The 13,899-nt window shown below is 33.9% G+C and overlaps 1 protein-coding gene across 4 annotated transcripts in view; it reads left to right on the top strand.

Moving 5' to 3' along the window:
- Positions 1 to 13,899, top strand: part of TOP2B (DNA topoisomerase II beta) — a 64,451-nt gene that overhangs the window by 19,831 nt on the left and 30,721 nt on the right. For all 4 annotated transcript variants that reach the window (XM_086742685.1, XM_086742683.1, XM_086742684.1 and 1 more), the window contains exons 4-11: positions 1,044 to 1,107; positions 2,395 to 2,540; positions 3,325 to 3,422; positions 4,812 to 5,024; positions 5,106 to 5,279; positions 11,374 to 11,475; positions 11,557 to 11,694; positions 13,272 to 13,410. In XM_086742685.1, the coding sequence (XP_086598811.1) occupies positions 1,044 to 1,107; positions 2,395 to 2,540; positions 3,325 to 3,422; positions 4,812 to 5,024; positions 5,106 to 5,279; positions 11,374 to 11,475; positions 11,557 to 11,694; positions 13,272 to 13,410 (1,074 nt within the window). The remainder of the gene's footprint in view (positions 1 to 1,043; positions 1,108 to 2,394; positions 2,541 to 3,324; positions 3,423 to 4,811; positions 5,025 to 5,105; positions 5,280 to 11,373; positions 11,476 to 11,556; positions 11,695 to 13,271; positions 13,411 to 13,899) is intronic.

Genomic DNA, 13,899 nt, shown 5'->3' with positions numbered 1-13,899 from the left:
TTTCATCTTGTCCCATTCGAAAGGAAGATCATTATCATATGATTATTGTGGCACTATATGGCTTATTGCTTCTTTTTGTAGCACTGATAAGTGCTCCACAGGGTGAGATTTGAGAGCTAGGGGTCAGTGTGATAACATTGTGAAAATTGGACATTGTAGTTGTGCATACTTTTTAATGAAACTGCACTTAATTATTTTAGCAAAAGCACCTTGAAATATCTGATCTTATATTGAGGTCCTTATAATCTGTTAAGATACTGAGATATTTTAATGGATTTATCTTCATGTCCTTTGGTGGTTTAGGGTTTCATTTTGATCTGTTTCATGGATTATGAGACAAATGCTGAAAATTTTTGTGATGTCTTTTCATGGTTAATGGCCACAGTCACATTTCTGATTTCTGTGGTTTGTAGTTAATATACATTGGAGTGCAGTTTAATTAAATTCTAGTCGAATGTTAACTTTCAGTTATGCTTCTTTTGATCATAAACTGTGTAAACTATTTAGGAACAAACTTAAAACTGTTAGTTATAAGCCTCACAGACTCTTTAGAGATACCTTTTCCTGCAATCAAAACACTCCTTAGTGGATGTGACTTTTTCAGGATTGGGTTTCAGTGGCAAAAAGATGTGTAAACTGATTGGGTGATACATGTAATTTCCTAGAGTTTTTAATATACATGATGTAATATATGTAATAAATACCCAAACAAGTGCAACATCAAGAGGATGAAGTGCTCGGTATGTTAAGAACAGTTATGAGAACAGGCTCACAAAATACACTTCTGTATTTATTTCTAAGATAGTCTGACTGCTAGAAATGGAATCAGTAATTATAAGAAGGTTGAAAAATCCCTTCCTGCAGATACTTGGTCGTATTTATAGACCTCAGTAATAAGACACAGAATATAAAAAAAGATACTAGATTAAGAAATACCTGGACCATTGTAACTTGTGGTGGAATATGTGTGTAATCAGTTTTACAGATCAAGTAATTAAATATTGATCCCAGAAAGTGTTAATTTGTGTTACTTTGTTTCATAGTAAATGCTGCTGACAATAAGCAAAGGGACAAGAATATGACTTGTATTAAAATATCCATTGATCCGTAAGTAAAAGCATGTTTTAATTTACTTTCTCTGCCAGTGCTATTATGGTTCACATTTGTACAATTATTTTACTAAATGAAACTGGATTTTTTTAAAAACAAAATAATACTTTTGGAATTATTTTCATTAGTTTCATATTTTAAGGTGAAAAGGTAAATTAAATGTGGTTAACAGTAAGTACTACTGTTCTGAATTTATAATAATTTGCTTTCCTAAACAACTCATTATTGTTTGATTGAATGAAACTTAAAACTAGAAAATTATAAAATTCATAATTAGATGAAAGCTTGGCAGTACATAACTATAAACAGCCAGGTTACTCATAAATCATGAATACCAGCCTTGAGGTTTTGTAACGTAATTTTGCACCCCTTGAACTTCTATGTTAATTCCTTTAGCATTAGGATAAGGTTATGTTTGAATTAGCTATATTAAACTGAAACTGCAGATTGCAAATGTTTAATTACCACTTTTTTGAAATTGAATACTTAAAGAGATATTTCCTAATGAGAATACCATTGTTAAATAAATGTTGATGGGGTTCCTTTAGTAGTAACTTTCCAGTGGTGTATAACTGAACAATAAATGTTTTAGGGACCTCATTTTCACACCTGATCTTTAGGATGAATATGCTGATAAGTCATTTTTTGTACAAGTTTTCAGTGCATTATCAGTTTCTGTAGGCAAAATTGTTTTTATCATGGAGTGGGAAGGAAATGGTAGTGTAAATCTGCCTCATGTGTCATGATTTTGAACTCTCTAATACGCTAAAATGAAAATTCTATATGAGAGCTACAAGTGTTAACGATGCCAGATGTAGATTGATTTTGGCATTGATACATAAAGTAAGTTACAATGTTTACCATAACTGAGAAACAAGTTTTAAACAGGTGATAACTTGTCTGTGTAGACTTCAATAAAACCTAAAAAGCTACATCTCGAACTTAAGTATAATTCTGTCACTAAACTTCAGGATTCTGTTGCATGTCATGTTGATAGTGGAAGCTCTTAAAACAGATTTTTTTGGGAGTTATTTTTGTGATACAAAATACTGTCATGTGTGGGCAATTATACTCTTTCTTCGAAGACAGCTAATAAGCATAAAGAAGTTGGGTTTTGTAATTAAAATGGAGAGAGCTGTGAATAAATGTGGTAATAATATGATCTTCTGTATTGTATCTTTTGTATCTATTGTATTTTATGTAGTTATTTAAACAGGTAAAATGTGTGCAGCAGTCTGTCTTCAAGATTGCATTAATTGCCTTAATGTCTTCACTATTTTATAGGGAATCGAACATTATCAGCATATGGAATAATGGAAAGGGTATACCAGTTGTGGAACACAAAGTAGAAAAAGTATATGTACCTGCTTTAATCTTTGGGCAGCTGCTAACATCCAGCAACTACGATGACGATGAGAAAAAAGTTACAGGCAAGACTATTTAATGTGCTTTGTTTTATTTAATTAAGCCATTGTTTGCTTTTCACTGTGCTTTCTCTCGTCTTACTTTTTCTCTTTTCGTTGTTTCATAGCAGACGATCACTTAGTCAACATTACTGTTGTTCTCTGTTAGTGTAAAATGACTTAAAGAAAAAAAATCTTACTTTTTCTTTTTTTAATATTGATGTTTACAGAGAACTTTACATGTGCATCTTTAATGTCAATACTCGTTATTCAGTAACAAACAATATTTTCATATTTTAATTATAACATGCAAGCATTTAAACATTTATGTTTTTTAAATGAATGGAAAAAATAAATTTAATAAATTGGCATATGATTTATTATCTTAAATGTGAAGTAACCCTAATTTAAATAACGAAAGAAAGTTAGTTCTGTTCTGTCCTACCCCATATGTTTCGCCCATATTATGACGTGTGGTTGCAGAGTGATTTGGATCTGATCATGACCTAGCTTCCAGCTGGATCAGGGTGTTGAGGTCACTTGCCTTTCAGCAAGCAGGCAGTAGATCAACATAAGCGAAGCAATGGGAGCATCCTGGTCATGGGGGGTGGAGCAAACTGCTCATTTTTGAGGCAGAAGCAGTTACACCAGAATAGAGGTAGGGTGAAACTCCATATCTGGCATCCTTTGATAGCTGTTGACGTGGCCGAAATTTTGTCTTACATAGAAACATTTTACATCATTGGCATACTCTGTATGTATCACAGATATGATTCTGCTGTAAAAAACTTACTGTATGTTGTTTTTTCAGGTGGGCGCAATGGCTATGGTGCAAAACTTTGTAACATATTTAGTACAAAGTTTACAGTTGAAACTGCTTGCAAGGAATACAAACACAGCTTTAAGCAGGTATAGAAATGGTCTCAACTTTTTTCCTTTGGTATAATTATAAATTTTAAATTTATATGTTTTCTGTATTTCCAGAGTATTTCATGAAATGAATTGTTTAACATTCAAATTGATGTATAGAATTTGCAGACTAGGTAGTTCAGTCAGTATAATTGGTACTTCTGTGCATTAGAATTTGAGGTTTTTTTTGTTAAGCAATATTTTTGGGGGGACTGTTAGGTTACTAAAAATGAAAAACAAATTTATTCTGTTAAAATTGAAGTATATTTATGTGCATGTCAAAAGAAATATATTTAATTCAAACATTTTGTAATTGCTGTTATATAGTTTGTCAAAAAATTGCTGTTATATAGTTTGTAAAAAAAAATCTTTCTGCTTAGCTGTGCAAACATGGAAACAGTTATCTAGATAATTTTGTATGGTGTTAAGGAAAAGATTTTTCAGTGTTTATGTAATGAATTTCATTAGCCTAGCTGGACTTGAGTGCAAACTCCACTCCTTCCTCATTTGAACCCGTTGCTCATTGTTATCACTGTTAGCACACAGAGCAACAATTGAATGTAATCTGAACTACTGTATTTAGCTTTGAGATGGACACCTTTCTAAAAGTTTGAAGAACTTGTTGGAGTATTAGGTACTAAAGGTCCTTGGCCTTGGAATCCTTCCTGATTGGTGGCTTCCTTTCTCATTTTTTCTGGACAAGTAATTCATTTCTGGTTATGCTGTCACATCACTATGTAAACAATTTTTGAAAATTACGTGCTTTATGATAAAAGTGCTATGTTTTCCAGTATTTTCAAAAATTGTGAAGATTTAATATAACTGAACTTTGATATATGCTGTGAATAGGCATTTTGCTTGGTCTTACAAATGTGCCCGTGCTCTTAAACGGGGAACAATACCAATACTCCTAGTTCAAATATGTGCAACTTGGTTTGTCAAGAAGCATGCTTTGGTACACTGCACAGCCACGAAGATGCTGTCTCAGAGATAACTGAGTCTCTGTGCAGGGACTGATAAGCCTCTCTGTGGAAGTGTGTAGTAGATTGAAGGCATTAAATTGATGGGCAATAAGGATTGCTTAGCTAGCTCACTTGTATCTAGTTTAGTCAGTTCTGTGGTGGGCTCTGTTTGTATTAGAATCGTGTCCATCAATGTAATGATACTTGCATATGTACAGAAATCACATCTGCTGTCACCGATGCTTTGCAAACCTTGGTAAAGCAACCAAATTTATGCATAGTGTTTTGTCAGCAGAAACTTCTAAAAGAAGCCTGTGAGCTTTTTGTTGTGTAGCTGTTGAAAAATCCTAGCATAGCCGGAAAATGGAACGAAGGAGGAGGATAACGTGTGCTGTAATGTAACATCTAAAATGTTTTGTTTTCAAAGACTTGGATGAACAATATGATGAAGACCTCAGAACCCAAGATCAAGCATTTTGATGGTGATGACTACACCTGCATTACATTCCAACCAGATCTGTCTAAATTTAAAATGGAAAAACTTGATAAGGATATTGTGGCCCTCATGACAAGAAGAGCCTATGATTTGGCTGGGTCGTGCAAAGGAGTCAAAGTCATGTTGAATGGGAAGAAATTACCTGTAAGAGCCTCATTTTAAATATTGTAAGTGTATTGAGTGTTTGATGGAAAGAATAGTAATTGTTATCTGTATTACCCATAGGTAAATGGATTTCGCAGTTATGTAGATCTTTACGTAAAAGACAAGCTGGATGAAACTGGAGTTGCACTCAAAGTTATTCATGAAGTTGTGAATGAACGATGGGATGTGTGCCTCACTTTAAGTGAAAAAGGGTTTCAGCAAATCAGCTTTGTAAATAGTATAGCTACCACAAAGGTGAGTATTTATAATAAATTATAAAAAAAAGGAAGTAAATGATAAAAATGTGTGCTAAGGTTATGCTCAGTCAGATGAAAAAATAAATCTGGGTTACTAAAAATAAATAGGTAATATAATCCTTTGCATGAGAGGATCTGGCAGAGCAATTGAATGCAGTTAGCATACATTCATAACAATATTTCTGAATGTGCACTAGTTCTTTAAACACTAGTAATCATTATCAGTGATACCGATGTCTTATGTTAGCTTACATGGTATTGATTAAATATAAAATGAAACTATTTTATTCCTTCCTGTTTAAGGCATTGTAATAAAATAATTCTGAAATGAAGGTAAAAAAATGTACAAACCCCTTTAAAGCCAGTAATAGCAAGTTTTGGAAGGTAAAAATGGCTTTTGGTGTTCCTGAAAAATGACTTCCCATTTATTGCTTTATGATGTATAAAATTGGCCTGAAATGTTGAGATTAATTTTCTTTTATTTGTGTTTCTATATAGGGGAATCTAAGTGTTCTCTGTACTTACTAGCAACTATATTAGTAGTGAATTTATTTCATAGCAAATCTTTGGTTATGGTGAAGCAGAAATATGATTAGAGTACTAAAGTACAATCTTTGTGCTTCTCAAATTACTGCAATGGTCAGGCACCAAGGCAATCACCTGAAATCAAGTAGCATAACTCTCATTTATGCCAGTTTGGTGTGGCCCAGGTTTAGGGATCTGGGATGCACCATCGTGGAAGAAAGTCTTTGTCATTTCTGGTCTTCACAAATTGCACTGGATGAGTGATCTAACAGTCAAGCAATTCTATTAATTGATGAGGCTGTTTTTAGGGAATCTTAACTTAAGCTTCCCCAAAGGATGAGAAAGATAAGAATGTGTAATCAGAGACTTAAAAAACCCTCCTTGCTCAGATCTCTTCTAAAAGAGTCAAACAATAAAATTCTAACTGTAGCACAAGTGGTTCATAAGTGCTAGCGGTTACACTAAGTGGGGTCCCTAGCCTGGGCAGGTGCCCAGAAATATCAGAGTTAGTCTTGATAGATGATGTGTAGCCAGTGTTTTGGTGGTATATAATGTTTACTGCATAAATTCTTCCAGTGTCACTTTCAGTGTAGCTGAACCAGCATTTGGTGGTAAGAGGGATAGTTTATTTCATTGTAGAATATTTGCTTTCTAAGTGTGCATCTTAATTAAATGCTTATCTGATACCTGTCAAAACTAGTGGTTACAAACATATCTGGTAGTTGAAAGATTAGAATTTAGTTTTCATTCAGGCCTCTTTATGCAACATAAAGAAGAAAAATAGCGTGACCTTAAAGATGTATACAATACCTTTATGAAGAAGCGGCAATGCAGAGAAACCTAATAATGTTTGCTATCAGGTTAAGAAAATGTATTTGAAATAATGAATACATACTGACTTCTAAGTTAAATATATTGCATACACTTACTCAAAAGATTTTGAATTTGATGCTTTTGGATCAATTTTCACCCATCATGCAGTTACACATACATTGTTATCATTTATTCTTTAAGAAAATTCGTAGAAAAAGTACTGTGTATTCTTCAAAGGTAAGTGTTGTAATTTCTAGTTTTTCCCGCTCTCCCGATCCATGCCTTATGTGTGTGACTGGATGTGGAATGTTCGGGGCCGGTGAACCACCTCACCAGCAATTGATGTGCAACTACCCACTGATGAGACATAATGGCTAGTAACTAACTGCGTCAACTGCCTGTCCCCTTATCTGCTAACAGGTGAGGAGCTCATTTCAGCTGTTTTTTGGTTATTTATCGCTGTTTGCTGAAAGCTTTTCATTTCTGTTTCTGGATAAATTTCACCCAGACGTAACTTCCCTTCCACCTTTTTTAAACTTGCTTTAAATTAAAAAAAAAAAAGGTTTTTTTTAGGTTGTTGGGTTTTTTTTTTTTTGAGGAATGTGTAGAAGGTCAGGCAGTATGTTGAGGAACAGCTCCCTTGTTTTATTCTTGTAAACTTGTTTCCTTGGTCAGGTTCCCATTTATTGACAATTTTGCCACAGTAGACCACAGAATTCGACTTTAGGCTATGAGGCAGCATTTGAAAGAATGTTTGTAGCTGTTACAATTGTGCAGGTAACCTTTTGGTGAGACTTGTATATAAACTATTAAACATGGTCTTCTCAAGTTCTCAATTTCAAATAGTAGCTGCAGTAGAAATTGTAGTACAAACTTCAGTTATTAACATAACAATCTAATGATGTTTTTAATGTGGTGGCACTGCTAACTGTAATTCTATGAATTGTTTTAGCAGAAATGCTCAGCTAATACAGATGCAGTGCCAGATAGGAGACTTGAGTGAAGGGAGCATCCCAACCTGTTAAAATTTGCTGGAGTTCAACAAGAAGTTCAGGAGCATTCCAGAGCTTGAGGTTTTCAGATTTATTCTAATAAAATCAATATAATAGAAAAAAAACGCAAAAGAAAATAAAATTTTACTTGTGTAGCTAATTCAATTTCAAATTTATAATTAGCTTCTGAATTTGTTTGCCATATGAACCATTTCTTTGTCCATAGAATTTAAATATGACTTACCTTGAAATTAATTGAGCCTGTTGACTGTTGATAAAGGTATGAATAGAATGTATGTAGGAGCCAGTCTAAGCTTCGTTTTAAAGATTTAAATTGTTGGCATTTTATTAGATGTCTTTGCATCCTGAAGTTTATGAGACTGGGATTCAATCATAATGATTACCTTCTTGGAAAATAAGGATATGCAGTTTTAGTGTTCTTTCTCATAATAGAGTAGTCATAATAATAATTGTCAGCCCTTTAGATTTAAAGAGTGTTTTTCTTTTTCTGACTTGTATTAAATTGTACTGACACTTGGGGCAGTTATAGGCTGTTATGCTTCTATAGTGGGTAAATGTGCCACCTACTGGTGAGATGGTTGAGAGGTTCTTGGAGCTCTGAACATCCCTCACTCAATGCTACACACTAAGAATGGACACAGGAATGGGGAACTGTTATGATAACTAGTATCTTCTAAGAACAGGAATTACTGGTAAGTAGCTAATTTCTGATATGTCGGATGTTAGTTTTAGCAAAATACTTGAAGTGCTAAAAGTGGAAAAAAAATTACTAAAAGTTGTAACTACAAAAATATACCAAGATATTCCCATAATCATAAGTTTTCAGTAATGTGAGTAAACGTAATGCATTTTAAAAATGCCATTCAAATGTGGAATGTTTTTGAAATATGTAATTTCGTTTTTTTCCTGTAGCAGCTTTTCTTTACGGTTTGGAATTGGATTTATTTGTCTTTGAAGTAGCAGGGTGTTGATATATCACCTTTCACTTGAGCTCTTCCTGTGCTGAAACTCTGTTGTCCATATGTGAATAAAAAATATTGTGTTTTAATTTTGGTGGGTTTTGAGTGGTGTCATTTCTATCTTTTTTGAGAAGAAATGCTATGAAAAATACTTGTATATATGGTGCTTCTAAAATATGCTAGTGGTTTGTGTTGTTGTTTAGTAGGTGACTGTAGAGACTGACAGAAACCACAGATGGTTTCTTTGAAGTGAAGAACTGGTTTGGTTGTGACTTGTAATATTTATCACCTTAAGCCATTTTTTTACCCTCTCTCTCTCTTTTTTTTATTTTCATATCTACTTTCTACATGAAGTTGAGAGCACAGCTACTATCTCCCATATTCTCCATATTCAACCACTTTACATCTTCTTCAGTTGTTTCAGAAGCATACTTTGCCTTGAAATGTAGATTCATAACTTTTGGGTTTTGCTTATTAGTTGTCTGTTCTTTCTTTTCTTCCTCCTTTTTGCCTGCTGTTTTTTCATGGTTTTGTTGTTTTGTGTTTCTTTTCTGTCCTACACTTCCTCATATACAGCAAAAGCTTTTTTTTTCCCTCCTCAGTTCTGTTTTTAAAACAGCCTTAAAGAAGAAGGGTTTTTTTTTTGTTTGTTACACCATGATCAATGTCTCCGTAGATGTGTTTTCTTTATTTTGTCTGTCCTAGTGCAAATCAGTCTGAACAGAAACCATTATTTAGTCTGTATTTTTGTAAGACACTAATTGATATTGAGCAAAGGTGATCTGTGTAAAGTATTGAGCATTGATGAGTTAGGTCTGTTTTAGTTGTGTAGGATATGCCAACATCGCTCCATTCTTGGTTACAAGATAATAGATTTTAGTCAAAGCATTATAAACTTTCTATAACAGCCACTAGAATTTAGCATTTTATTATTATTTTTACCTTTCTTTCTATAAATTTAAAGGAAGACATTTGAGTAATCAAAAATGTAAATACCTTTCAGATATCCAGGGCTTTAGGACCGTTCATATTAGTGACATCTTTCCAAAGAAAGCCTGCTATTTTACCTGTAAGGGAAGTTGTGTCACCTTGGACTTATATATATTTAAACATATTTATAACCATTGGTTTAGACAATTTTAGTACTCGTCATTCCATAGAATTGAAGGCTACAGGATGCATACCTTTAAATACTAGTTTTTCTTCCTAATCTGAAATGTTTAATCTGTGATATAAGTTTGTGCTGGTTTAGTCTTTTACTAGTAGTTCTGATTCAGATTACTTCTGCATTGTAGAATATACCCCATAATTGTTAGGTTTCTTTTACACATGTAAATCAGTTGTCATAGTAGACAACTATAATAGACTTTTTTTTTTCCTTCTAGAAAGCTTGTGTGAAATGCTTTTATTTTCCAAGCAATTTAATCTCAAAATTACTTGTCTTCTAGCAGTATGTTTGGTTTTGTTTTTTTTTTTTTGTAGCTGGTTTAAAGTTTAAGTCCAAAGAGAATTGTAGCTAAAGGAGATGATAGAAGCTTTGGGGTGCCTTCTGAAGACGTTCAAATGCTTAGTGCTTCCCTATTTGAACTGAATTTTATCAACATTAAACCCACTATTTAAACACTGAAAATAATCTGGGTTTTTTTTTTTCATCACCCTGCCATATTGCAAAGCATGAGTTGTATATGGCTTCAAAAACATAACTTTTCTGACTTAATACTTCCAAAGCTTAAGTTCATAAATAAGTATTTCTTCCTCAGGATCAGATGTGCTAGAGATTGTAGCTGGGAGCTAAATACACTGCCTCCACCAAAAATTTTCTTGCAATAATGACTTCACTTGAGATATCTAGTTGGAAAGGCATTAAGCAAGGATAAGCAGTACTTGGTCCCCCTTTTTTCTAGGGTAAAGAGAAAAATTGTGACAGATACTGTGACTGTTTCACTTTCAGTTGTTATGGTGCAACAGAGGAAGAAAATCCTATATATTCCTTTTTTTTTTTTTTTTTTTTTTTTTTTTTTCTCTTTCCCCTGCTACATTTGGGCAGTAACTGAAGGGATTCCAGCTGACTGCTTGTTTGCTACTAGACAGGTGGCAGCATGAATATGTACCTACAAGTTATTGCCCTGTGTTCTCCTAAGGGGTCGATTTGCCAGCTTAAGGTTACTTTGCTCTATTCTTTGAGTTTTCTGGATCTTGTGGTTGGCTGTTTCAAGTTTGCTCTCCATTTGCCCTTGCATAAGCTCTAGGCTAGCAAAGAATGATAATAGCATTTATTCAAAGAGTTCTGTAAATACAGCTAAGAAAAGGTGAGATAACTTTTAGGAAGGAATAGCGATGGATGCTGTATATCCGAGGGTGAGCTCTTGAACTTTTTTTTTTATGAACCAAATGGGGAAAGTTCAGTTTGATGAATGAATGTGGTGTGTTTTTAGTCCAGAGTTATTTATATGCCTGTGGAAAAGCTACCTTTTGACAGCCATGGTGATGTTGCAAGTACCATCCCAGTCCTACAGAGTCATTTTTAGATCTGCCATACTCTTAAGATTTTGTATCCTGTTACAAACTGTAAGCAGCTACATTTGAAGTCGACCACTGTACAGTGAATGAAAGTTTTCGTGCTTCTTCTGTTCCATGTAACATCTTCACTTGCATGAAGAGTGAATTTTCCCTTGTTATGCTGCATGGATTTCCAAATTTAAATATGAATACAGGAACTTTGTTAATACAACTAAAAGCTATTAGTAAATTTAATTTTTTTTTTTCCTCTTCCCCCATTAAGGGTGGTAGACATGTTGATTACGTGGTGGATCAAGTTGTGGGCAAACTGATCGAAGTGGTGAAAAAGAAGAATAAAGCTGGAGTTTCAGTGAAACCATTTCAGGCAAGTAACTTTATACAAAAATATTGGAAAAGATAAATGTAGTAAATTTGTTGAGTAAATTGGTTTCTATGTTTTCGACAGGTGAAGAATCATATATGGGTTTTTGTTAATTGCTTGATTGAAAACCCATCATTTGATTCCCAGACAAAGGAAAACATGACACTGCAGCCTAAAAGTTTTGGGTCTAAGTGCCAGCTATCGGAGAAATTTTTTAAAGCAGTAAGTAAAGCATATTTCTTTTTTTCTGTAAAGTAGGAATTTACATGCTGGATTGACTGTATGTCTATTATGAAGCAGAAGATTAATTAGTGCATTATGGTACTCTGGTGACATCAGCATACTATGAAAATGGGATGGAAGAACTACTGTTCGTTCTCTGTCCTTAATAATGGAAGCAATTACTATGTTTTGCCTGTTGCTCTGGATTTAAGAGAGAGCTTCACCTCATCAGCTCACTTGTTTGAGATTCTGGTATTTATATTGGTGAAATGAATTTGACTCTTAAAACCTAAACATAGGCCTTGACCAATTTTTTTTTTTAAATATTTTTCTGAAGTTGAGAATATTGTCTACCTTATTATTTGATATCAGTCTTATTTTCTTTCACTGAAGTGAAAAGAGAGGGAAGCAAACATGTCACATTTACTTATTCTTCCAGTAATCAAGGAAATGCAAAATTGTGGCTGTACTACTCAAAGTGATCATTATTATCAGGCAACAAGTACAGAAATTTGGGCTGTGGATGGTCTAAGAATTGCTATTCTAAATGAATGTAGTAGTAGAAATACATGGTAGAAGTTTTTCCTCTACTACATTTTTATACAAGGAAGGAAAAGTAGGATTCTGTTAGCCAGAACTCATTACACTGAGTCCTATTTAGTGCCAGTAGGATAAATGGAACTCTAGTAGTAAGGAGAACGGTGCCACTGCTGATACTCTTGGCATCAAAACCCAACTTATTTTATAGCATCTTATTCTTCTAATTCTATGTTATTGGTGACATTCTTATAGAACTTACAGGAAAAGATAACACAACACAATCTTGTATTCGTTCTTCAGATTTTGTTATATATATTGCATTTCTATCAGTAGATTTGATTTACAGTTTTTCTAATATTCCCAGAAGTGAACATTGATCTCCAGAGGTGTTAAATGTGCAGCAGAATCTCTAACCAATCAGTGCTCTATTATGGGCAATAATGAAAAGCCAAAGCTCACAGTATTTTGCTCCACCTATATTTTCTTTTGATGTGAAATCAAACCTAAAGCAATTTTAGTTTAGAAAATATGCTATATGATATTTTTGCTGCAGATGTGCTTCTTTAAATGTTATCAGTTTCTCAAGCGGTTGATACAGAGCCTTATTCTTAAATGCTTTGGTTGTCTTTCAGCCATTTTCATTCATTTCCAAAGAAATTTAAATGGTCATAAATATCCCATAAGGTTACTTTTTTTTTGCTGTGGAAGTCCAGGAAGCAGATGCTTAGTACCCAAAATCTCTCAGCACATCAACCACACATCTTAAGGCAATCTCTTACTAGGTCTCAGTCCTCTTACCCTCCTTCCATCAGTTATACAAGGAGTGGAAAAGAAGCTGTGTGAGTGTTGTGTTTTGATTTTGTGTGCTTAAAATACTAAACAATAAAGTATGTGTTAATTCCTTGACCTTTTATAGGTTGCAATTCTTAGAGGGCTTTGAGAAACAGTGTTAGGTCAGTGACTTAAAATTGAGATATAAGAATCTGCTGTGTGAACCTTTATTTTTCTCATCCACAATTCTAATCTGTTACTTACAGGCCTCTAACTGTGGTATCATAGAGAGTATTTTGAATTGGGTCAAATTTAAGGCACAAACTCAGCTGAACAAAAAATGTTCATCGGTGAAACACAGTAAAATTAAGGGCATTCCAAAGCTGGATGATGCTAATGATGCTGGTAAGAGCACTTATTTTTAATGTCTTTAATGTTTCATAGATTTTTCATGGATATCATTTTAAACCTGACTTTATTTCTCATCTGTTTTTTAATAAAAATCTTTCTAGTTTTCTAAGCTTTCTAGAGCTGGAATTAAAACACAATGGTGAGTTTGGCATTAGGAACCCTTTCCTCTCTAGGGTAGAGAATAATGCTGAACAAAAGCAGCAGTCTAGTTCCATGTTGAAAGAGTACATATTTCTTAGTTGTAGTTTCCAGCTAAAAAGTGTTACTAGTATTCTATTTTGGAGGTGACTAATCTTCTTGACCTTTTTAATATAAAAAGATCTGAATCTTTATAGGGTCACAAGCTATAGGAAGTAGATCACGTAGTGTGCAGACCTGAGAGAATGGTTCAAGGTACTTTTTTCATGAGACTTTAAATGCCATTGGGTTCCTGTCTGAGGATATAGGGCAAACTGGCAATCTCTGCTGGCTTGCTGCCTAGCA

Source organism: Chlamydotis macqueenii, chromosome 2 (genome assembly GCF_036417535.1).
Source record: "Chlamydotis macqueenii isolate bChlMac1 chromosome 2, bChlMac1.mat, whole genome shotgun sequence".
NCBI lineage: Eukaryota > Metazoa > Chordata > Aves > Otidiformes > Otididae > Chlamydotis > Chlamydotis macqueenii.
Note: the sequence above shows the minus strand (reverse complement) of the source record. Positions and strands in the feature narration are given on the sequence as shown.